General features: G+C 42.9%; 3 protein-coding genes across 4 annotated transcripts; all 3 read left to right on the top strand.

Annotated features, from left to right (window-relative positions):
• Nucleotides 1–728: 728 nt before the first annotated feature.
• Nucleotides 729–7,076, top strand: LOC110530546 (uncharacterized). The gene is made up of 4 exons (XM_021613723.3): nt 729–1,179; nt 1,275–1,396; nt 1,556–1,670; nt 1,864–7,076. The coding sequence occupies exons 1-4, from the start codon at nt 975–977 to the stop codon at nt 2,979–2,981; spliced, it is 1,560 nt and encodes a 519-aa protein (XP_021469398.3). The 5' UTR covers nt 729–974; the 3' UTR covers nt 2,982–7,076.
• A 991-nt stretch (nt 7,077–8,067) lies between these two features.
• Nucleotides 8,068–10,370, top strand: LOC118965551 (uncharacterized). Of its 2 annotated transcripts, none has more exons than XM_036986202.2 (4): nt 8,068–8,454; nt 8,541–8,647; nt 8,725–8,839; nt 9,033–10,370. In XM_036986202.2, the coding sequence occupies exons 1-4, from the start codon at nt 8,241–8,243 to the stop codon at nt 10,157–10,159; spliced, it is 1,563 nt and encodes a 520-aa protein (XP_036842097.2). In that variant the 5' UTR covers nt 8,068–8,240; the 3' UTR covers nt 10,160–10,370. The 2 variants fall into 2 exon arrangements, with proteins under 2 accessions (XP_036842097.2, XP_036842098.2); XM_036986203.2 differs by having other exon boundaries at nt 8,079–8,454; nt 8,562–8,647.
• A 446-nt stretch (nt 10,371–10,816) lies between these two features.
• arhgap30 (Rho GTPase activating protein 30) lies at nt 10,817–20,410 on the top strand. The gene is made up of 14 exons (XM_036986195.2): nt 10,817–10,892; nt 11,440–11,857; nt 11,939–12,041; nt 12,123–12,267; nt 12,486–12,568; nt 12,862–12,969; nt 14,695–14,813; nt 14,924–15,080; nt 15,298–15,395; nt 15,492–15,563; nt 15,757–16,575; nt 16,730–16,917; nt 17,019–17,698; nt 17,781–20,410. Exons 2-14 carry the CDS (start codon nt 11,770–11,772, stop codon nt 19,930–19,932), a joined length of 4,812 nt encoding a protein of 1,603 aa, XP_036842090.2. The 5' UTR covers nt 10,817–10,892; nt 11,440–11,769; the 3' UTR covers nt 19,933–20,410.
• Nucleotides 20,411–22,010: the final 1,600 nt, after the last annotated feature.

Genomic DNA, 22,010 nt, shown 5'->3' with positions numbered 1-22,010 from the left:
CGGATAGCCAGGGCACGCTCCAACACTCACACATAATTTACAAACGAAACATTTGTGTTTAGTGAGTCCTCCAGATCAGAGGCAGTAGTGATGACCAGGGATGTTCTCTTGATAAGTTTGTGAATTGGACCATTTTCCTGTCAAAATGTAACAAGTACTTTTGGGTGTCAGGGAAAATGTATGGAGTAAAACGTACATTATTTTCTTTAGGAATGTAAAAGTACAGATACACTAAAAAACTACTTAAGTAGTACTTTAAAGTATTTTCACTTAAGTACTTAACACTACTGATGCCAGCACAGAGCGATAGGCCAACGAGTGATATATCCTTCAGTAAGGTTGGCTTCTTAGCTTTCATAGCAATGGTTATCAACCGCATAAATAGAATGTAAATCACAGAAAATAGATGTTGTTGTGGCAGCTGCAGAGAAGTATTTGGGTATATGAGATTTGACTTCAGAAGATTTACAAGGTGTGTTGAGTGGTGGTGCCCTGTCCTCCCAGGCCGCTGGCATGGTGCAGGAGCAGATAGGGTTAAAATAGTGGAATGGGGTAGTGGGTTTTTAGAATTAGTTGGATGGGTGTTTTTTTAAATGTTATATATACTTTTAATTTTTTTTTTCCTTTTCCCCTTTTCCAATTTTGTATCAGGATGTAAATATATGTATATTGTAGTCCATTAGGGGGCGGTAATGCAACATATTGGATACGAACCGCTCTTTAACACCGAATATGGTGATGAAGAAGAAGAAAACGGAAGCGCGATTGCGCACGCATCTCCGATTTGAGACATGGTGGCATTTATCAACATCGTTTGCCTAAATAGATCTCTTACAAATGTCGAATTGGTCCAATATCAACATTTGCCATAGCGTGAGAACTGGAAATATACTGATTATTTATTGCTCATTGGCTAGCAAAATTGTTTAAACATATTTACTTAGTCACAGCGAATAAATACTGGGCTGGACAGGATGGCCAGCTGCAATTTTCAGGAGCAGTTTGTATCCATTATGGAGGTATTGGCTAAAGCAGCTGTAGCAGAAATAAACAAACGTGTAGCTGATAGCTGTGCTGTTATACGTTTGGAAATGACCCAAAGCCAGCAAGATATTGATGTACTGAAAAGGAAGTGTCAAATTATGGAGAGCGAGTTGAAGAAGACGCGCAGACGAAAGGGTAGTTGTGTTATTATTCATGGTAAATTGATTGAATATGCAAAATCCAAATGTGTGAATAGCCATAATATTTGACAAAATACAATTATTTTCTAGGTTTTTACCCCATGGCATCAGAGAGATCTCCATATCCAGTCAAGATTGTTTTGAACAAGCAGAGGAGTAGCTCACAGTGGAGAGACAGCGAGATGTCTGTTGAAGGGGACTCTCAACCCCATGTGTGATACATCACCTTTTACAATTACAGAGACCTGACATCTTGGATCAATTATGTTATTGGATTATCAGGAGAATTTACTGCTTTTGTGTGATTCATGAGCATGAAAAGGGTAAGATATGGTGTGTGTCCTGAGTAATAACCTCTTTCCCTGTTACAGCCTACAGATGTGGAGCAGAGAGTGGAGACTGAACCCATACTGATCAAAGATGAGGAGACAGCAGAGGATGTGTGGAAGACTGACCCTCAGGAAGAGTTCAGGATCACTGGAGAGGGTGGGTGTGACCATAAGGGGTACTGCTCAGTCTGTCTATGGAAGACTGTGAGGGTGTGGTGGTATGCACGTTCCAAATTACATTAGTGTTTTATGTTCTGGCATATTTAGCGCACGGTTCTAAAGCAGTCATGTTTTGCAACTGTTAAGGGTCTTTTGTAATGTTTATTTTATGTTGATCTCTAAATCTTTAGAGTCTGGTTCCAAGCCTGGAGAACCACCATCCTTTGAGCAACGGCACTGTGATGAGGACTTCATCACACAACCCAATATATCTCCCAGAGACTCAGTGGAACATTACACTAATTCTGATCGTCCAGAGGAACCAGGAACACCCCGGCTCGCATCTACAGAGGTGTTCAGTACAGAGCAGCACCGGCCAGACGAGGACGACGACTCACTAGACCTAGTGATGGTGAAGGATGAGAAAGAGGAGGAGTTAGATCAGACCACGGCCCTGGCAGGACCTGACCAGTTTGTCATGGATGAGTCTGATGGGCAGCTGTGGACCTCTGTGGATCCAGGCGGAGACAGTGACCCTGTCTGCCACCCAGATTTCTCCTTTCATTCCACAGAAGAGTACTCTCAGAATATCTCAATTTTCCCATCTCATAGTGGGCTGCCATCTTTTCCTACTATGACAGGTGAAGTAGGGCCATCGCTTCACTCTTCTATATGGAAACCACATGCTAACATGTTCAGTGCAGCAAAACACATGACAAGACATGTCAGGACATTGGCTGATGAGACTAGACAACAGATGCCAGAGGGACAGAGCAGTGAGATGCTGAACTCAAGTAATGAAGGAAATAGTTTAGCTCTACAGTCAAGGCAGCATCAATACAGGGCTTCAGAAGCAACAGTGAGATTGAGTGAGTGCATGACAGGGTCAAACATGGCCACCACCTCCACCTTCTCAGGATATAGCCTGAGTCGCAGTAGTTTTAACATGGTGAAGAGAATGAGGACTCAGTGGAGTTCTGGCAGCACCACCGAGAGGCGTTTCAGCTGCACCTTCTGTGGTAAGAGCTTCCCACGTTTCTGGCAGCTCAAAGAACACCTCCGGAGTCACACCGGAGAGAAACCGTACACCTGCGAACAGTGTGGCAGGAGTTTCACCAAGCAATGCAACCTGATCAGACATGCTGTGGTCCATAGCGGAGAGAAGCCCTACAAGTGCACACAGTGTGGGAAATGCTTCACTCAGCGCTCCAGCATGAAGTCACATCAGAGAACACACATAGGAGAGAGTCCAGTGTCTCAATACGTGGCACCTGCATACCCTGGGGATCCACGCACAAGTTTAATGTAGTCTCAGACCAGATGGAACAAATAGGAACATAATTGCATTATGCTTCGGAAAACACTTTCAATGTGAAAATGTAGATCAATCATCCCTACTCGCTATCTTCTACACTATCTGATGTGCTTTCTTTTTGTATCCAATACCTCTACTGATACACTCCCTATGTATTTATTTGCACAGTGAAGCTACAACTTTTAATTTGGCTTTATACTCCAGGATTTTGGATTTGAGATCAAATGTTTTTCATGAGGCGACAGTACAGAATGTCACCTTTTATTTGAGGATATTTTCATACATCTGTTTTACCATTTAGAAATTAAGGCACTTTATGTATCTAGTTCCCCCATTTGAAGGTGGCATAAGTATTTGGACAATTTCACTTAGTGTATAAAAATCTGTCAGAAGTTTAGTACTTCGCCCCTTATTCTTAGCACCTAATGACTACATCAAGCTTGTGACTCTACAAACTTGTTGGATGCATTTGCAGTTAGTTTTGGTTGTGTTCTGGAATATGGTGCGTCATTTTGGAGTCACTTTTATTGTAAATAAGTATTGAATTTGTTTCTGAACCCTTCTACATTGTAAACCCTACCATGACTACGGATAATCATAAATTGATCTTGAATAATGATGAGTGAGAAAGTTACAGAGATAAATATCATGCCCCCCCAAAAATGCTAACCTCCCATGTTACTATTAATGGTGAGAGGTTAGCATGTTTTGGGGGCATGATCTTTGCGCATCTGTCACTTTCTCACTTGTTATTCACAAATTCATTCATGATTATCTGTAATCATGGTAGCCGCCACATGAATGTAGAAGTGTTCTTATTCTATTCTTATTCACAATAAAAGTGACTCCAAAATGACACAATACATTATTTACCATTCATTTCTATTGGGCACAAAATAATCTGAAACACAACTAAAACAAACTACAAATGCATCCAACAAGTTTGTAGAGTCATGAGCTTGATGTAGTCATTGCATGCTAGGAATATGGGACTAAATACTTAACTTTTGACTAAATGTAATACTAATGACACCTTCAAATGGGGGGAGTAGATGCATGAAGTGCATTAATTTCTAAAATGTAAAACAAATGTATAAAAATACCCTCAAAGTAAAGGGTGATGTTCTGTTATGTCGCCTCATAAGACATGTGATCTCAAATTCAAAATGCTGGATTATAGAGCCAAATGAAAAATATTTACTTCACTGTCCAAATAAATACGTCGGGGAGTGTATGTATATGCCTTAAAAACATTGAGAAGAACCTCTGAATGTTAATTAGCTATAACACATGTAGTATACAATAGTTATTGGAAATATGTAATGAAATTCAGTTTATTTGAAGTTTACATGAAACTAGTTTCATCGTCCCAGCTATGTGTCAAACAAATATATCCCTTTTCCTTGATGAAATACCATACCACATCTTCAGACCGGTTTCATTAGGTTGTGTGGGTGAGAATGGAGATGACAATATTTGATGATGTATAAACCATTCGTTTTTATGAATGGTTGAAGAAAGTGTTTTAGTATTTTACGTTTCACCAGTGTGTCGTGCATTATGCATCTATAGCCTTTTAATGCATTAACAACCATGTGAGCCATTGCATTACAGTCTTTTCGCCTACATGTAGCCAAAGCTATTGAAAAAGACAAGTTTTACGATCTGAATTCTTTTAGATCATAAAACTAATTTATTTAATCAATAGATATAGTTACTTTACATGTAGTTCTCCGTAGGGTTTTCAGCGGTTAGCTTCGCCCATGACTGGCTCCTTGTGAACTACAATCCCGACTTTGTGTTTTAATGTTTAGGAACATCAATAATCATCACTTGCTAAACGGTTTTTGGAACATATGGACCTCATCTTTAATATCAGCGCGAATTAATCTTTCAAATCAAAAACAACCAGTTACTGTAGAAGATTATACAGATCCATATGCTGTGTGTTCCTCCAGCCAACGAACTACACTTCCTCCCCAGTTACGTTTACACACAGGAGTTCGGAGCACGATAGGTGGCTAATTTGCACAAGTGCTCGCCAATGTCTTCAGTCTGTCTTCTGTAACACGCGCTATAACATGGTGATATGGCTGTGTAGAAACACTAACCGTAGTGCTATAAAGGTGTGTTGTAATTTATCCTTTTGTTTTTGGAAAATGATTTATCGCTCATATGGAAGATACATTTCTAATGTTTCCAAAACCGCTCCACAAGAGATGCGTGTTAATGTTCAGACCGAGCATCGGGGAGCTTAACAAAAGTCCCCACAGGAAGAACATACTATTTTCAATGGGCGACGAAAAGTAGCTAGTTAGGTCTATGAATGGGCTACCCTACATGCAGACAACAATATACCAGGTATATACAGTTGAAGTCGGAAGTTTACATACACCTTAGCCAAATACATTTAAACTACGTTTTTCACAATTCCTGACATTTAATCCTAGTTAAAAGTCCCTGTTTTAGGTCAGTTAGGATCACCACTTTATTATAAGAATGTGAAATGTCAGAATAATAGCACAGAGAAAATTATTTATTTCAGCTTTTATTTATTATGTCACATTCCCAGTGGGTCAGAAGTTTACATACACTCAATGAGTATTTGGTAGCATTGCCTTTAAATTGATTAACTTGGGTCAAATGTTTCAGGTAGCCTTCCACAAGCTTCCCACAATAAGTTGGGTGAATTTTGGCCCATTCCTCCTGACAGAGCTGGTGTTACTGAGTCAGGTTTGTAGGCCTCCTTGCTCGCACACACTTTTTCAGTTCTGCCCACAAATTTTGTATAGGATTGAGGTCAGGGCTTTGTGATGGCCACTCCAATACCTTGATTCTGTTGTCCTTAAGCCATTTTGCCACAACTTTGGAAATATGCTTGGGATCATTGTCCATTTGGAAGACCCATTTGCGACCAAGCTTTAACTTCCTGAGTGATGTCTTGAGATGTTGCTTCAATATATCCACATCATGTTCCATCCTCATGATGCCATCTATTTTGTGAAGTGCACCAGTCCCTCCTATAGCAAAGCACCCCCACAACATGATGCTGCCACCCCCGTGCTTCACGGTTGGGATGGTGTTCTTCGGCTTGCAAGCCTCCCCCTTTTTCCTCCAAACACAACGATGGTCATTATGGCCAAACAGTTCTATTTTTGTTTCATCAGACCAGAGGATATTTCTCCAGAAAGTACAAACTTTGTCCCCATGTGCAGTTGCAAACCATAGTCTGGCTTTTTTATGGTGGTTTTGGAGCAGTGGCTTCTTCCTTGCTGAGCGGCCTTTCAGGTAATGTCGATATAGGACTCGTTTTTACTGTGGATACAGATACTTTTGTACCTGTTTCCTCCAGCATCTTCACAAGGTCCTTTGCTGTTGTTCTGGGATTGATTTGCACTTTCGCACCAAAGTACGTTCATCTCTAGGAGACAGAACGAGTCTCCTGCCAGAGCAGTATGATGGCTGCGTGGTCCCGTGGTGTTTATACTTGCGTACTATTGTTTGTACACATGAACGTGGTACCTTCAGGCATTTGGAAATTGCTCCCAAGGATGAACCAGGCTTGTGGAGGTCTACCATTTTTTGCTGAGGTCTTGGCTGATTTCTTATGATTTTCCCATGATGTCAAGCAAAGAGGCACTGAGTTTGAAGGTAGGCCTTGAAATACATCCACAGGTACATCTCCAATTGACTCAAATGACGTCAATTAGCCTATCCGAAGCTTCTAAAGCCATGACATCATTTTCTGGAATTTTCCAAGCTGTTTAAAGGCACAGTCAACTTAGTGTATGTAAACTTCTGACCCACTGGAATTGTGATACAGTGAATTATAAGTGAAATAATCTGTATGTAAACAATTGTTAGAAAAAATTACTTGTGTCAAACACAAAGTAGATGTCCTAAACGACTTGCCAAAACTATAGTTTGTTAACAAGAAATGTGTGGAGTGGTTGAAAAACGAGTTCGAATGACTCCAACCTAAGTATGTAAACTTCCAACTTCAACTGTATACTGAACAAAAATATAAGCACAATGTGTAGAGTGTTAGTCCCATGTTTCATGAGCTGAAATAAAAGATCCCTGAAATGTTCCATATGCACAAAAAGCTTATTTTTCTCAAATTTTGGGCACAAATTTGTTTACATCCCTGATAGTTTCCATTTCTCGTTTGCCAAGTTAATCCATCCACTTGACAGGTGTAGCATATCAAGAAGCTGATTAAACAGCATGATCATTACACATCAAATCAAATGTATTTATATAGCCCTTCTTACATCAGCTGATATCTCAAAGTGCTGTACAGAAACCCAGCCTAAAACCCCAAACAGCAAGCAATGCAGGTGTAGAAGCACGGTGGCTAGGAAAAACTCCCTAGAAAGGCCAAAACCTAGGAAGAAACCTAGAGAGGAACCAGGCTATGAGGGGTGGCCAGTCCTCTTCAGGCTGTGCTGGGTGGAGATTATAACAGAACATGGCCAAGATGTTCAAATGTTCATAAATGACCAGCATGGTCAAATAATAATAATCACAGTAGTTGTCGAGGGTGCAGCAAGTCAGCACCTCAGGAGTAAATGTCAGTTGGCTTTTCATAGCCGATCATTAAGAGTAGCTCTACGGCTCCTGCAGTCTCTAGAGAGTTGAAAACAACAGGTCTGGGACAGGTAGCACGTCCGGTGAACAGGTCAAGGTTCCATAGCCGCAGGCATAACAGCTGTGCACCTTGTGCTGGGGATAATAAAAGGCCACTCTAAATTGTCCAGTTTTGTCACATAACAGGGAGTATGCAATTGTCATTCTGACTGCAGGAATGTCCAACGGAGCTATTGTCAGATAATTTAATGTTAATTTCTCTACCGTAAGCCACCACCAACATTGTTTTAGAGAATTTTGCATTAAGTCTGACCGGGCTCACAACAACAGACTGAGTTTAAGGATGCCAGCCCAGGACATCCGGCTTCTTTACCTGCAGGATCGTCTGGGCCTGGCACCCACTATATTATTGATCAGTATACCTGCCTTGCCAGTGCTAATTCTACCAATTTTGCAGGGCTGTTGCAGTCTCATATTTACGGTAATAAATATTTACGTCACGAGTTGAACGGAAGTGCGATTGAAATTGCGCACGTATCTCTCCCACTTCGTACATTGTTGCTATTTATCAAGGTCTACGGATTGTTTTTGCACATTAGCTTGGAAATTGTAGACTATTGACTTCCAACAGATAATACAAATCTGTATTTAGGGTTTTACAAGATGGCCAGCTGCAGTTTTCAGTCGCAATTGGTATCGATTATGGAGGTATTAGCTAAAGCCGCTGTAGCAGAAATAAACAATCGTGTAGATGATAGCTGTGCAGTTATACGTTTGGAAATTACCCAAAGCCAACGAGATATTGATGTACTGAAAAGAAAGTGTCGAATGATGGAGAGCGAGCTGAAGAAGACACAAGGACGAGATAGGAGAAAAGGTAATAATTTGATTGCATGAACAACTGAAGAAAATCCCAAATGTGTGAATAACCCTAATATTTCACTGAATACAATTATTTTCCAGTTCTTTACCCCATGTCAACAGAGAGATTGTCATATCCTGTCAAGATTGTTTTGAACAAGGAAAGGAGTAGCTCACAGTGGAGAGGCAGAGAGGACTCTCCGTGCCAGGTGTGATAAATCACCTTTTATGAAAAGTGTTAGACATGGTGTGCGCCCAGAGGAATAATTGCAGTTCCCTGTTACAGCCTACTGATGTGGAGCAGAGAGTGGAGACTGAACCCATACTGATCAAAGATGAGGAGACAGCAGAGGACGTGTGGAAGACTGACCCTCAGGAAGAGCTCAGGATCACTGGAGAGGGTGGGTGTGACCATAAAGGGTACTGCTCTGTCTGTCTATGGAAGACTGTGAGGGAGTGGTGGTATGCACGTTCCAAATTACATTAGTGTTTTGTGTTCTGGCATATAGAGTGCACGGTTCTAAAGCAGTCATGTTTTGCAACTGTTAAGGGTCTTTTGTAATGTTTATTTTATGTTGATCCCCAAATCATTAGAATCTGGTTCCAAGCCTGGGAAACCACCATCCTTTGAGCAACAGCTCTGTGATGAGGACTTCATCACACAACCCAGCATATCTCCCAGAGACTCAGTGGAACATTACCCCAATTCTGATCGTCCAGAGGAACCAGGAACACCCCGGCTATCATCTACAGAGGTGTTCAACACAGAGCAGCACCGGCCAGACGAGGACTCACTAGAACTTGTGATGGTGAAAGAGGAGGAGCTGGATCAGACCACAAACCTGGCAGGACCTGACCAGTTTGTCATGGATGAGTCTGATGGGCAGTTGTGGACCTCTGTGGATCCAGGCAGAGACACTAACCCTGATGGCCACCCAGATTTCTCCTTTCATTCCACAGAAAAGTACTCTCAGAATATCTCAATTTACCCATCTCATAGTGGACTGTCATCTGTTCCTACTATGACAGATGAAGTAGGGCCATCACTTCACTCTTCTATAGGAAAACCACATGCTAACATGTTCATTGCAGAAAAACACAGTAAAGGACATGTCAGAACATTGGCTGATGAGACTAGACAACAGATGCCAGATGGACAGAGCAGTGAGATGCTGAACTCAAATAATGAAGGAAATAGTTTAGCTCTACAGTCAAGGCAGCATCAGTACAGGGCTTCAGAAGCAACAGTGAGATTGAGTGAGTGCATGACAGGGTCAAACATGGCCACCACCTCCACCTTCTCTGGATACAGCCTGAGTCGCAGTAGTTTTAACATGGTGAAGAGAATGAGGACTCAGTGGAGATCAGGCGGCACCACCGAGAGGCGTTTCAGCTGCACCTTCTGTGGGAAGAGCTTCCCACGTTTCTGGCAGCTAAAAGAACACCTCCGGAGTCACACCGGAGAGAAACCGTACACCTGTGAACAGTGTGGCAGGAGTTTTACCAAGCAGTGCAACCTGATCAGACATGCTGTAGTCCACAGCGGAGAGAAGCCCTACAAGTGCACACAGTGTGGGAAATGCTTCACTCAGCGCTCTGGTATGAAGTCACATCAGAGAACTCACATAGGAGAGAGTCCAGTGTCTCAATACGTGGCACCCGCATACCCTGGGGATCCACACACAAGTTTAATGTTGTCTCAGACCAGATGGAACAAATAGTTCATAGTTTTTCTGGAACTTTGTTTTGAGACAATTTGACAAGCTTTTCCTCCTAATTGATTTGTGAATTGGTTTTGATGTTTGACTGTTGACGGCTCTTCACTTTTATTTTAAACAACTAATTTACAACTGGTAACAATGTATTTTGTACTACAAAACTGTAAAAAAAAACATGGTATTTTCAATAAAATGTATTTAATGAAAGAGTCAATCTGTGCTTTTAGATGAATAATATGTAGGAGCCATTAAGTCTGTATTGTCTAGGAAGTGTCTGACTATCTGGGATGTCACGTCTTGCCACAAGGGACAGTCTCATATCAGGTCAGGTTAATAACTCAATTCAACTTGATTTTCAGTTAAGGTTTGGAAATTACTCTGCTGCCTAAAAATGTTGAGTTACTGTATGTCATCTCAAAATGAGGCAATAAAATATGTTTCAGTGTAATAGGCTATATGTGTTTATACTGAAACATTTTGCATTGTCTAAACTGACCACTGATTCTGAATAAAACTGGTCATCTGAATCAAAGATCATTAGATAAGAGAAATAGATTGGTAGTTTGAATGATTTACTCTTTCATTGATTTGCCGATCAACAGAGGCAGAGCTAATGGAGGAGATATACAGAAAGAGAACGCGAGCGAGAAAGAGACTCAGGAAGTCGACAGGGGAAGTTTAGTGGTTTCTTGCGTCATTGCTTGCTGCTGCTTGGTTGTGCCGGTGTAGAGTGAAGGTAGGAACAGTCAACTTTTTATTACGCTTTTTTATTCTTGTTTTTACCTCAATGTCACCCAAAACTTGAGAGGAGTAGCAGTGACAGTGTGTTAGGGGTGGAATGGTAGGGGTCAGGGGGATGGAGAGGTGGGGTCAGGCTCAGAGGCTTCATGTTCTTCGACAGGCCTGCAGTCAGAACGACATACTATTCAATTGACTTCCGCTGCAGTGAGAGGGCCACAATGGCTGCGAGAGGCAGGGAGGAGAAGGCCTTTATCGGTCACGGAGAACAGCCAGAGCCGGTGTTAGGGGTGTCAGTGTTCCATTAGCATAGGAAGACTAGGCGTTATTTACTTTAAAGTCTCCCCAAATCACAGCACTGAGAGGGAGTCTAGGAGTATTGGGGTAAAGGGTGTGGCCTGTTTATTTTGTGAAGAAGACATTAAGGGGAAGTGAAGACTGATGCATGCTGTAGATTGTGAGCGATGCTCACAAATGATCACATTAAGTGTTGTGTTGGTGTACGTATATTGAGAAGATGATTTAGCTGGTTTCTTACTTTGCAGAGTGCCACAAAGACAGCATGACCTAGCACAATGCCTTAAAACACAGCTCATTATATCACAGTATAGCACACAGTATAGCACACAGTATAGCACTGTATAGCACACAGTATAGCACACAGTATAGCACTGCACATCACAGAGTGGAACAATAAAACTTAATCAAATGCAATGAAGAAAACACATTGTTGCATATTAACAGTATATTGTAAATGTATATGAGCACCTCATGGTCACGTTACCATTAACCAAGTTATACAGAAAATACATATATCAGACACACAAACACACAGGGCTGGATGTGCAAGAGGTTGAGGCAGGAGAAAAGAAGAGATGCGGAGACTCCGGAGAAAAGGAGGGAACAATGAGAAGGTGTTTGGCTGTGACCTGTTGGACCACTTGTCCACTACCTGTCAGGAGAGTAAGTCCCAAGTTTCCCCAGACAATTGACTAGAACATGTTAAATATTAGCTTGAATACCATGGTCTTGTCTCCCTCTCAGTTCCCCAGGTTCTGCGAAGCTGCAGTGAATTCATTGAGGAGCATGGGGTGGTAGATGGGATCTACAGGCTATCTGGGGTGTCATCCAACACACAGAAACTAAGGTAAGTGGGGTGTGTGAGTTTGTGTGCTTGCGTTTGTGTGCCTGTGTACAGCAGTGAAATGTTGTGTTTGTCTCCAAACAGGGGTGAGTTTGACAGTGAGGGGACCCCGGATCTCAATAAGGATGTGTACCTGCAGGACATTCACTGTGTCAGCTCTGTCTGCAAGGCCTACTTCAGAGAGTTACCCAATCCCCTCCTCACATACCAGCTCTATGACAAATATGCTGTGAGTACCTGTCTTGATAGTCATTCAGAGACATGGACAGACACCAGGGTTGCATTCAGTAAGAACAAAAAGGAGAAAGCGTTTTGAAATTGATAATTCTTGTTTTATTAAGTTTGGATTAGAAAACATTTACTCCCATTTCATACCTACTAAATGGGACCCAGCATAAAGATGGCATATGCCTTTTTGTATCAACCTCACACCCCTTTACCCATCAGGAAGCTGTGGCGATTCAGTTGGAGGAGGAGAGGCTGGTTAAGATTAAGGATGTGCTGAAAGAGTTACCCGCTCCCCATTACAAGTAAACCTCTACTATTTAACTATCTCTTTCACTAAAGATATAGAAAGTGTAAATGACTGCTGTATGTTTTCATATATTACATGGCCTGCAACCGTCTGTTTATAACTAGAGGTAAATTCTGCTTTTCTTCATACCATATCTCTTGAACTTACTAGTATATTTCAGGCTGCGCACTGCTTTTCTAGCCATGCATAGTTATTCTCAAACAGTTTCAAATGTTTTTAAACAGTTTTCAAATTAACTATCCCACTTCCATCTCTTTCTGCCCCTTCTCCCTCCCACTGGTTTCTCAGAACTCTGGAGTTCCTGATGCGCCACCTTGTCAAGATGGCTTCTCACTCCTCACACACCAATATGCATTCCCGGAACCTCGCCATTGTTTGGGCTCCGAACCTTCTCAGGTGTGTGGGTTTGTGTGTACACTACCGTTCAAAAGTTTGGGGTCACTTAGAAATGTCCTTGTTTTTGAAAGAAAGCATGTTTTTTGTTCATTAAAATAACATAACATTGATCAGAAATACAGTATAGACATTGTTAATGTTGTAAATGACTATTGTAGCTGGAAACTGAAGATTTTTTATGGGATATCTACATAGGAGAACAGGCACATTATCAGCAACCATCACTCCTGTGTTCCAATGGCACGTTGCGTTATCTAATCCAAGTTTATCATTTTAAAAGACTAATTGATCATTAGAAAACCCTTTTGCAATTATGTTAGCGCAGCTGAAAACTGTTGTTCAGATTAAAGAAGCAATAAAACTGGCATTTAGGCTAGTTGAGTATCTGAAGCATCAGCATTTGTGGGTTCGATTACAGGCGCAAAATGGCCAGAAACAAAGTCCTTTCTTCTGAAAATCGTCAGTCTATTCTTGTTCTGAGAAATTAAGGCTATTCCATGGGAGAAATTGCCAAGAAACTGAAGATCTGGTACAACGCTGTGTACTACTCCCTTCACAGAACAGCGCAAACTGGCTCTAACCAGAATAGAAAGAGGAATGGGAGGCCCCGGTGCACAACTGAGCAAGAGAACAAGTACATTAGAGTGTCTAGTTTGAGAAACAGACACTTCACAAGTCCTCAACTGGCAGCTTCATTAAATAGTACCCGCAAAACACCAGTCTCCACGTCAACAGTGAAGAGGCGACTCCGGGATGCTGGCCTTCTAGGCAGTTGCAAAGAAAAAGACATATCTCAGACTGGCCAATAAAAAGAAAATATTAAGATGGGCGAAAGAACACAGACACTGGACAGAGGAAGATTGTAAAAAAGTGTTATGGACAGACAAATCTAAGTTTGAGGTGTTCGGATCACAAAGAAGAACATTCGTGAGATGCAGAAATAATGAAAAGATGCTGGAGGAGTGCTTGACGCCATCTGTCAAGCATGGTGGAGGCAATGTGATGGTCTGGGGGGGGCTTTGTTGGTGGTAAAGTGGGAGATTTGTACAGGGTAAAAGGGATCTTGGAAGAAGGAAGGCTATCACTCCATTTTGCAACGCCATGCCATACCCTGTGGACGGCGCTTAATTGGAGCCAATTTCCTCCTACAACAGGACAAAGCACAGCTCCAAACTATGCAAGAACTATTTAGGGAAGAAGCAGTCAGCTGGTATTCTGTCTATAATGGAGTGGCCAGCACAGTCACCGGATCTCAACCCTATTGAGCTGTAAGAGCAGCTTGACCGTATGGTACGTAAGAAGTGCCCATCAAGCCAATCCAACTTGTGGGAGGTGCTTCAGGAAGCATGGGGTGAAATCTCTTCAGTTTACCTCAACAAATTGACAGCTAAAATGCCAAAGGTCTGCAAGGCTGTAATTGCTGCAAAGGGAGGATTCTTTGACGAAAGCAAAGTTTGAAGTACACAATTATTATTTCAATTAAAAATCATTATTTATAATATTGTCAATTTATAATCTTGTCATTATTTATAATATTGTCTTGTCTATATTTCCTATTCATTTTGCAACTCATTTCATGTATGTTTTCATGTAAAACAAGGACATTTCTAAGTGACCCCAAAGTTTTGAATGGTAGTGTACATGAGAGAGAAAGACGTGAAGATATAGTTAAAACAGGGTGTTTGCATTGTTCAATGTTGTTTAATCCTCTGAGTTTGTTTGCAGGTCAAAGGACATTGAGGCGTCAGGGTTTAACGGTACAGCAGCCTTTATGGAGGTGAGGGTCCAGTCTATCGTGGTGGAATTCATCCTCACCCACGTGCCCCAGCTGTTTCCTGATTCAGGTACATCACTTTTCCTCTCTCCCTGTCTCTCTCTTTCTCAGTCATAGAGAATAGATACTCACTCACAACACTCATATCTCCTCCCTCTCTTCTTCACCTCCTTATTAAAGGTATTACGGAGCGCCGGAAGTCACTCCCATCTCCCTCTATACACAATCCAGAGGAACCTTTCTTCCGGGCCATTCCATTCCAGTTAGGTAACATCAGCCCAGGGGACGGTCCCCCTGCCATGCGTTCCTACCACGCCATCATAGACGGGACAGACAAGTAAGCAAATTCACACACAAAAAAAAAAACATGGCCAGTTTATGCCAATTTATCATCAAGATAGTAGCAGTATAGTGGTTGAAATTGGAAGAGGTTTAGTGTTCGTAATGGTAATAGATAGGTTAGTAATAGGGCATATAGTTTTTCCTACATGGCCAGGTCACGTGGTATAGAAAAATCCTGGCCAGAGTAACAGAAGTAACATTCTCTACTTCAGGAGGAAGGGATCTCTTAAGGGCAGGAAGTGGAAGTCCATCTTCAATTTAGGAGGCAGACTCCATGATCCGAGACGGAGGAACAAGAACTCGGCCAAAGGTGAGTGACACACTGATGTTATCTTTAATTCAATGCATGGCTTTGCAATGGTAATAATTATTATTTTGAGTTTGACAATCATCCTTCCATCTGTAGAAAAAGAGAGAACTGTCTTGAGGCCAGCGAAGAGCATGGATTCCCTGAGCTCTGTGCCCTATCCGCATGAAGGTGCATCTCCTTACTTGTTTACCCAGTCTTTATCTTATTGTATAGATGTTGGTGAATATGTTTTTATAGTAATTCAATTAATGCATACTGGTAAGGCTAAGGAATCATTTATTTTCTGTGTTCAGTAGTACTATAGTCTTACAATTATGACAGTTTTGTGTAGACTAATGTGAATGTTTATAATACCTCTCAGGTTCCAGACAACGACCCCCTTCCACTGTGATGTCCCCCTTGGCTCAGCCCTCTCCCTGTACCCAGGGGGGTGCGGAGGGAGGGGCATCCAGTAGTGGTGGTGATATGGGCAGCGGGTATGCTGTGACCTACCGGAGGGGTCAGGGGGCTAGTGTGAGTGTAGTGAGCGGGGGCGGGGGAACACAGGGCATATACAGTCGACTGGACAGTCACTGTGGTGGGGGCAACAGCACTGAGGCTCTGCAACCCCCATCCAGATCCCCAGGACTCTCCAGCAAAGCCGACCGGCGGGCAGGGATCCACATCTCCGGACCTTTCTCGGTCACAGTACCCCTTCACATCACATCAGGCCTGGCCTTTGGGGTGCTGCAGGGGGGTGGAGCGGACAGGGGCAACCATAGAGGAGGACAGGAGAGTGGAGATAAAGGAGAGGGCGGGGAGGGTGACAGACGGAAGGGAAGGGAGGGGGAGAGACAGAAGGCAAGGGAGGGGGACAGACAGGAGGCAAGGGAGGGTGACAGACAGGAGGGAGGGGAAGGGGAAAGGCACATCCGAGTAGAAGTTAAGAGGGAGGACAAGACTGACCTAGGCAAGAGAAGAGATGAAGAGGTAACAGGGGAGAGGAGAGGTGAGGCAGAGGAAGATAAAGTTGAAGAAAAATGGGGAAGAGGAGAAGAGGAGAGAGAAGAGGAAGTGAATGGGGACTGTGTATCTAAGCCATCAGAAGAGAGCATTGAAGAGAGTCAGGTTCAGGGTGAGGGTGGAGAAGGGGTTGCAGAAAACCATGACAACGATGAGGATGAAGAGGGTGAATACATGGGTATGTCTAATCATTTATGTGTTTAAATAAACATAATTTGCGTAGTAAGGGAAGTACAATAGTCATGGTAGTAGGTTTATAGATACCGGCTGGAGTGAAATTCACTTGGATAGGACATTTGTGTCAATCTGTAACATTTGCCTTTACTCCTCAGATATGAAAGGCTCTGTGCAGACTGCCCTGGATGCCCCAGACATGTCAGGTGTCAGAAATGAAGTAGTTGCCATAGATTTGCCATTTCCTCTGATGGAGGAGGACGATGAACAAGACCAGGACTGTCCACTGGACTTTCAGGATACTTTTGGATTCCTTGACCTTATGGACAGCAGTGTCTCCAGCCAGGTGTGTATGTGTCTGTGTCTGTCTGTTTCTTTGTGTGTGTCTGTGTGTTTAATCATTTAGTTATGATCCTAACCTCTCTTTTCCATCCTCTCTCCTCCCAGATGTTCCAAGAGTTCTCAGTGGAGCCTCATCATGGGGATGATGAGTATGAAGACGAGGTGGAGCATAGATCCCCAGGACTCGCATATGACAGACCAGACCCTGTCACACGGCCACCTGTAGAAGCACAGACACAAATACAGACACAAACGCCCATACACAGGCCTCTAAGCATAGATCAGTATGGGCGAGCCAACAAGTCAATGAGTCTGCCTTACATGTCCCGGCCCTTCCTGCCTGCTCTGTCTTCCTCCTCCTCTGAAGAAGAAGAGGAGGATGAAGAAGGTGATGATTACGACAAAGAAGATGAGGAGGAGGATGATGATGACATGTTCTGTAAAAGTCTACCATCTAGTTTGGTGTTCAACAGACTGACATGGAGTGGACCTCAGACTGACTTGGAGAACAGTTTGTCCCCAGCCCCTGTGCCCTCACAACCACTGGACGGTGCCTCTGATGACGGACCAATTCCTAGTTCTGAGGCCAGAATTCCCCCTGAGCACTTGGACATTGATTCCCCTGACTGCTGTCACCAATCAGTGGAGGTTTTGAGGAATAGCAAAGCTGAAGAAAATAATAGTCTGGAAGCGATGAAACTGGTGGAGGAGGAGGATGCAGAACAGGATCGAGACAGCCAGGAGAAAAACCAGGCAGACACCCTGACCAATACTTGCACAGAAAGGTAAGCAGAGGCAGGTTATTTATAAAGTGAAAAACAGCAGATCAGGATAAATGTACTTGATAAATGTTACTTGTCATCATAGATCGCCTTCACTCTGCAGCACTGACATAGAAGAAAGTTGTCACTTGGTTGAAACCAGCATCATGGAGGAAGAGGAAACTCCAGATGACATTGAGAAGAGCCACGCTTCAGCATCCACATCAACTGACTGTGAGGAGGCCTCACTGCAGACCACTAGAGTTCATCTGAAGCTCAAAGACGAGGAAGAGGTCCTGAAGAGTCAATGTCCTGAAGAAGGTGTGATTTCAGAGGGTTATAATGGTGATACAGTGAGCGAAGCCGAGGCAGAAAACCCACAAGAGCATTTACTCACGGCTTGTCTTATTGTTTCCTGTGCTGAAGAGCCAGAGCACATAGTCAATGAGCGATCAGAGGAGGTTTCTAGAGATTCAGCTGGGAATGTAAAAGAGCATTCTGAAAAAAGTGCTAAGAGGGAGAGAGCGGGAGAGAAGGAAAATGGAGAGGAGAAGAAGGTAGAGGAAGTGATGGAGGAAAGAGATGATAGAAACGGGGGAGGATGGGACAAACAAGAGGGAGAAGAAACAGCATGTGAGAGCGAGGGAGATATGGGCAAAAGAGAGGAGAGAGAGGTATTAAAGGAATTGGAAAAAACTGAAGAAAATTATGTGGGGGTTAGGGTGGGAGTGGAGGAGAAGGAACAAGGAGGAATGATTGAAGAAGAGGATGACAGGATAGCAGGTGATGAAAGGGAAGTTGGAGAAGAGGACACAAAGCAGGAAGAGGTCATTTATGAAGAGATGATGAGCATAGTAGTGAGGGATGACATGATGGAAAGTGGAGAGAGGAAGGATAGGGAAGGAGAGACTGAGGGAAGTACATTTATAGAGGAGATGATAGAAACCAAAGAAGATGGAGAGATGATTGGAGTACAACAGAAAGAGATCATGAAAGAGATAGATGAGAGTAAGGCAAGTGAAGAGATGAGTGCAAAAGAAGAGGCGAAGAAAGCGGTGGAAGGAGTAGATCCTATGGGAGAGACTGAGGAAGAGGCAGCTGAAGGAGTGGATACCATGGGAGAGACTGAGGAAGAGGCAGCTGAAGGAGTGGATACCATGGGAGAGACTGAGGAAGAGGCAGCTGAAGGAGTGGATACCATGGGAGAGACTGAGGAAGAGGCAGCTGAAGGAGTGGATACCATGGGAGAGACTGAGGAAGAGGCAGCTGAAGGAGTGGATACCATGGGAGAGACTGAGGAAGAGGCAGCTGAAGGAGTGGATACCATGGGAGAGACTGAGGAAGAGGCAGCTGAAGGAGTGGATACCATGGGAGAGACTGAGGAAGAGGCAGCTGAAGGAGTGGATACCATGGGAGAGACTGAGGAAGAGGCAGCTGAAGAGAGGGTAGAAAAGATGTCGATTGATAATGAGAAACAGGATCTAGAGGCACAGCACGTTTTAGAGAGAAGACAACGAGATATAGATCTTATAAAGGATGTTGTGGGAGAGGGATATGAGGAGGGAGAGAAAGACATGGAAGAAGGAGATAGTATACGTGTGGTCCAACGGGAGACAGATAAGAAGAAAGGAGAGACGAAAGATCAACTAAAGACACCAACAATAGAGGAAAGAGAAGAAGAACTGAAAGAGATCCAGATAAACAACAACAAAAAATATGAGGGAGAAAACGAAGCGATGGATAGTAAAGTGGGGTCTGAAAAAGGGGCGGGGAGAGTGCTGGTCGTGTCTAAACAACAAACACCCCCTAAAGTGTATCAAGCAAGATCAGTGCCAGTGGTACCACCCAAGCCCCATCACTGCCGAATAACTGCACTGAACCTCAGACAACAGCAGCACCAGAGGGAGAGGAGAGAGACAGACAGAGACAGTGGAAAGGGAAAGGTACACATGACTTTGGGACAGCAAGATAAGGAGAGAAAGATGGAAGGAAAGCCAGAGCATGACAAAATCAGCGAGACAGAACGAGGGTGGAATGAGGATGGGGAAGATGAGGGCACAGGCAAAAAGGAGGCACAGAGTGGGGGGGTGAGGGAGAGGAGGAGAGATGTGGATGAGGGGGGAGTGAAAGACATGATGAAGAACAGTCCAGTCAGTATGTGTTTTGATGAAGCTGTTGCCATGGGAATCAAGAGAGGGAGAGAGAAAGAGGGCAGTGAAAGGGAGAAAAAAAAAGAGAGAGGATATGAAGTACAATAAAGAGAAAGAGGTGGACATAAAAGCCAGTAAATGTTATAGCCATTGACTCTGTCTGGATGATTAGTATACAAACGTATCATTTATATATAGTTATATTTTCCATACTGCCTGTATTATTCAGCCTGGGCCTAGAACCCCGTCCCACTAATATTCAGGGATAGTCAAAAAACTGATCCTCCGCAGACTCCCCCCTCCCCTCCATCTGTAAATGTCCTCCTTTTTTGTTGCTATTTTCAACCTATTAAACTAACTTGCAATTTTAACTTGGTTTCAATCTACAAAGAGTTGTACATTTACACCCAAGTATGTCAATCTCAGGTATCACATCTCATGCATAACCATAGGTATTGTGAGCAAGAAAATGGTATAACTTCTTATGAGCAATGGCTAGAGATGTCATTATTTGTACCAATTCCATAAACCAATGCATTTTCTGTTTTTAATTCATTTTTGTGAATAAATTTATTCTGCAGACAAATAATTGTCTTATTTGTATTTTCAGAAATAATTTTACAAGTAGTTGTCCTGACTGATTTCACAGAAATATCACAATATAAGGACATAGGGGTGCAGTGTAGGGGTGCTATACAGAAGATAACCCAATTTGGTAAAAGACCAAGTCCATATTATGGCAAGAACAGCTCAAATAAGCAAAGAGAAACAACAGTCCATCATTACTTTAAGACATGAAGGTCAGTCGAACCGGAAAATTTCAAGAACTTTGAAAGTTTCTTCAAGTGCAGTCGCAAAAAACATCAAGCGCTATGATTAAATTGGCACTCATGAGGACAGCCACAGGAAAAGAAGACCCAGAGTTACCTCTGCTGCAGAGGATAAATTCATTAGAGTTAACTGCATCTCAGATTGCAGCCCAAATATATGCTTCACAGAGTTCAAGTAACAGACACATCTCAACATCAACTGTTCAGAGGAGACTGAGTGAATCAGGCCTTCGTGGTCAAATTGCTGCAAAGAAACCACTACTAAAGGACACCAATAAGAAGAAGGGACTTGCTTGGGCCAAGAAACACGAGCAATGGACATTAGACTGGTGGAAATCTGTCCTTTGGTCTGATAAATCCAAATGTGAGTTTTTTGGTTTCAACCGCAGTGTCTTTGTGAGACATAGAGTAGGTGAACGGATGATCTCCGCATGTGGTTCCCACCGTGAAGCATGGAGGAGGAGGTATGATAGTGTGGGGGTGCTTTGCTGGTGACACTGTTGTGATTTATTTAGAATTCAAGGCACACTTAACCAGCATGGCAACAACAGCATTCTGCAGCGATACGCCATCCAATCTGGCTTGGGCTTAGTGGGGAATATCATTTGTTCTTCAACAGGACAATGACCTAAAACACACCTCCAGGCTGTGTAAGCTATTTGACCAAGAAGGAGAGTGATGGAATACTGCATCAGATGACCTGGCCTCCACAATCACCCAATCTCAACCCAATTGCGATGGTTTGGGATGAGTTGGACCACAGAGTGAAGAAAAAGCAGCTAACAAGTGCTCAGCATATGTATGAACTCCTTCAAGACTGTTGAAAAAGCATTCCAGGTGAAGCTGATTGAGAGAATGCCAAGAGTGTGCAAAGCTGTCATTAAGGCACAGGGTGGCTACTATTTTGATTTGTTTAACACTTTTTTGGTTACTACATGATTCCATATGTGTTATTTCATAGTTTTGATATCTTCACTATATTTCTACTATGTAGAAAATAGTAAAAATAAAGAAAAACCCTTGAATGAGTAGGTGTTCAAACTTTTGACTGGTATTGTACCTTATCACCAGTCTCAACATCAACAGTGAAGAGGCGTCTCCGGGATGCTGGCCTCCTAGGGAGAGTTCCTCTGTCCAGTGTTTGTGTTCTTTTTCCCATCTTAATCTTTTCTTTTTATTGTCCAGTCTGAGATATGGCTTTTTCTTTGCAACTCTGCCTAGAAGGCCAGCATCCCGGAGTCGCCTCTTCACTGTCGATGTTGAGACTGGTGTTTTGCGGGTACTATTTAATGAAGCTGCTAGTTGAGGACTTGTGAGGTGTCTGTTTCTCAAACTAGACACTCTATTGTACTTGTT

Source organism: Oncorhynchus mykiss, chromosome 8 (genome assembly GCF_057628025.1).
Source record: "Oncorhynchus mykiss isolate SJ-2025 chromosome 8, ASM5762802v1, whole genome shotgun sequence".
Lineage (NCBI taxonomy): Eukaryota > Metazoa > Chordata > Actinopteri > Salmoniformes > Salmonidae > Oncorhynchus > Oncorhynchus mykiss.
The sequence above is the reverse complement of the archived record's forward strand: the minus strand, read 5'-3'. Positions and strand labels throughout refer to the sequence as shown.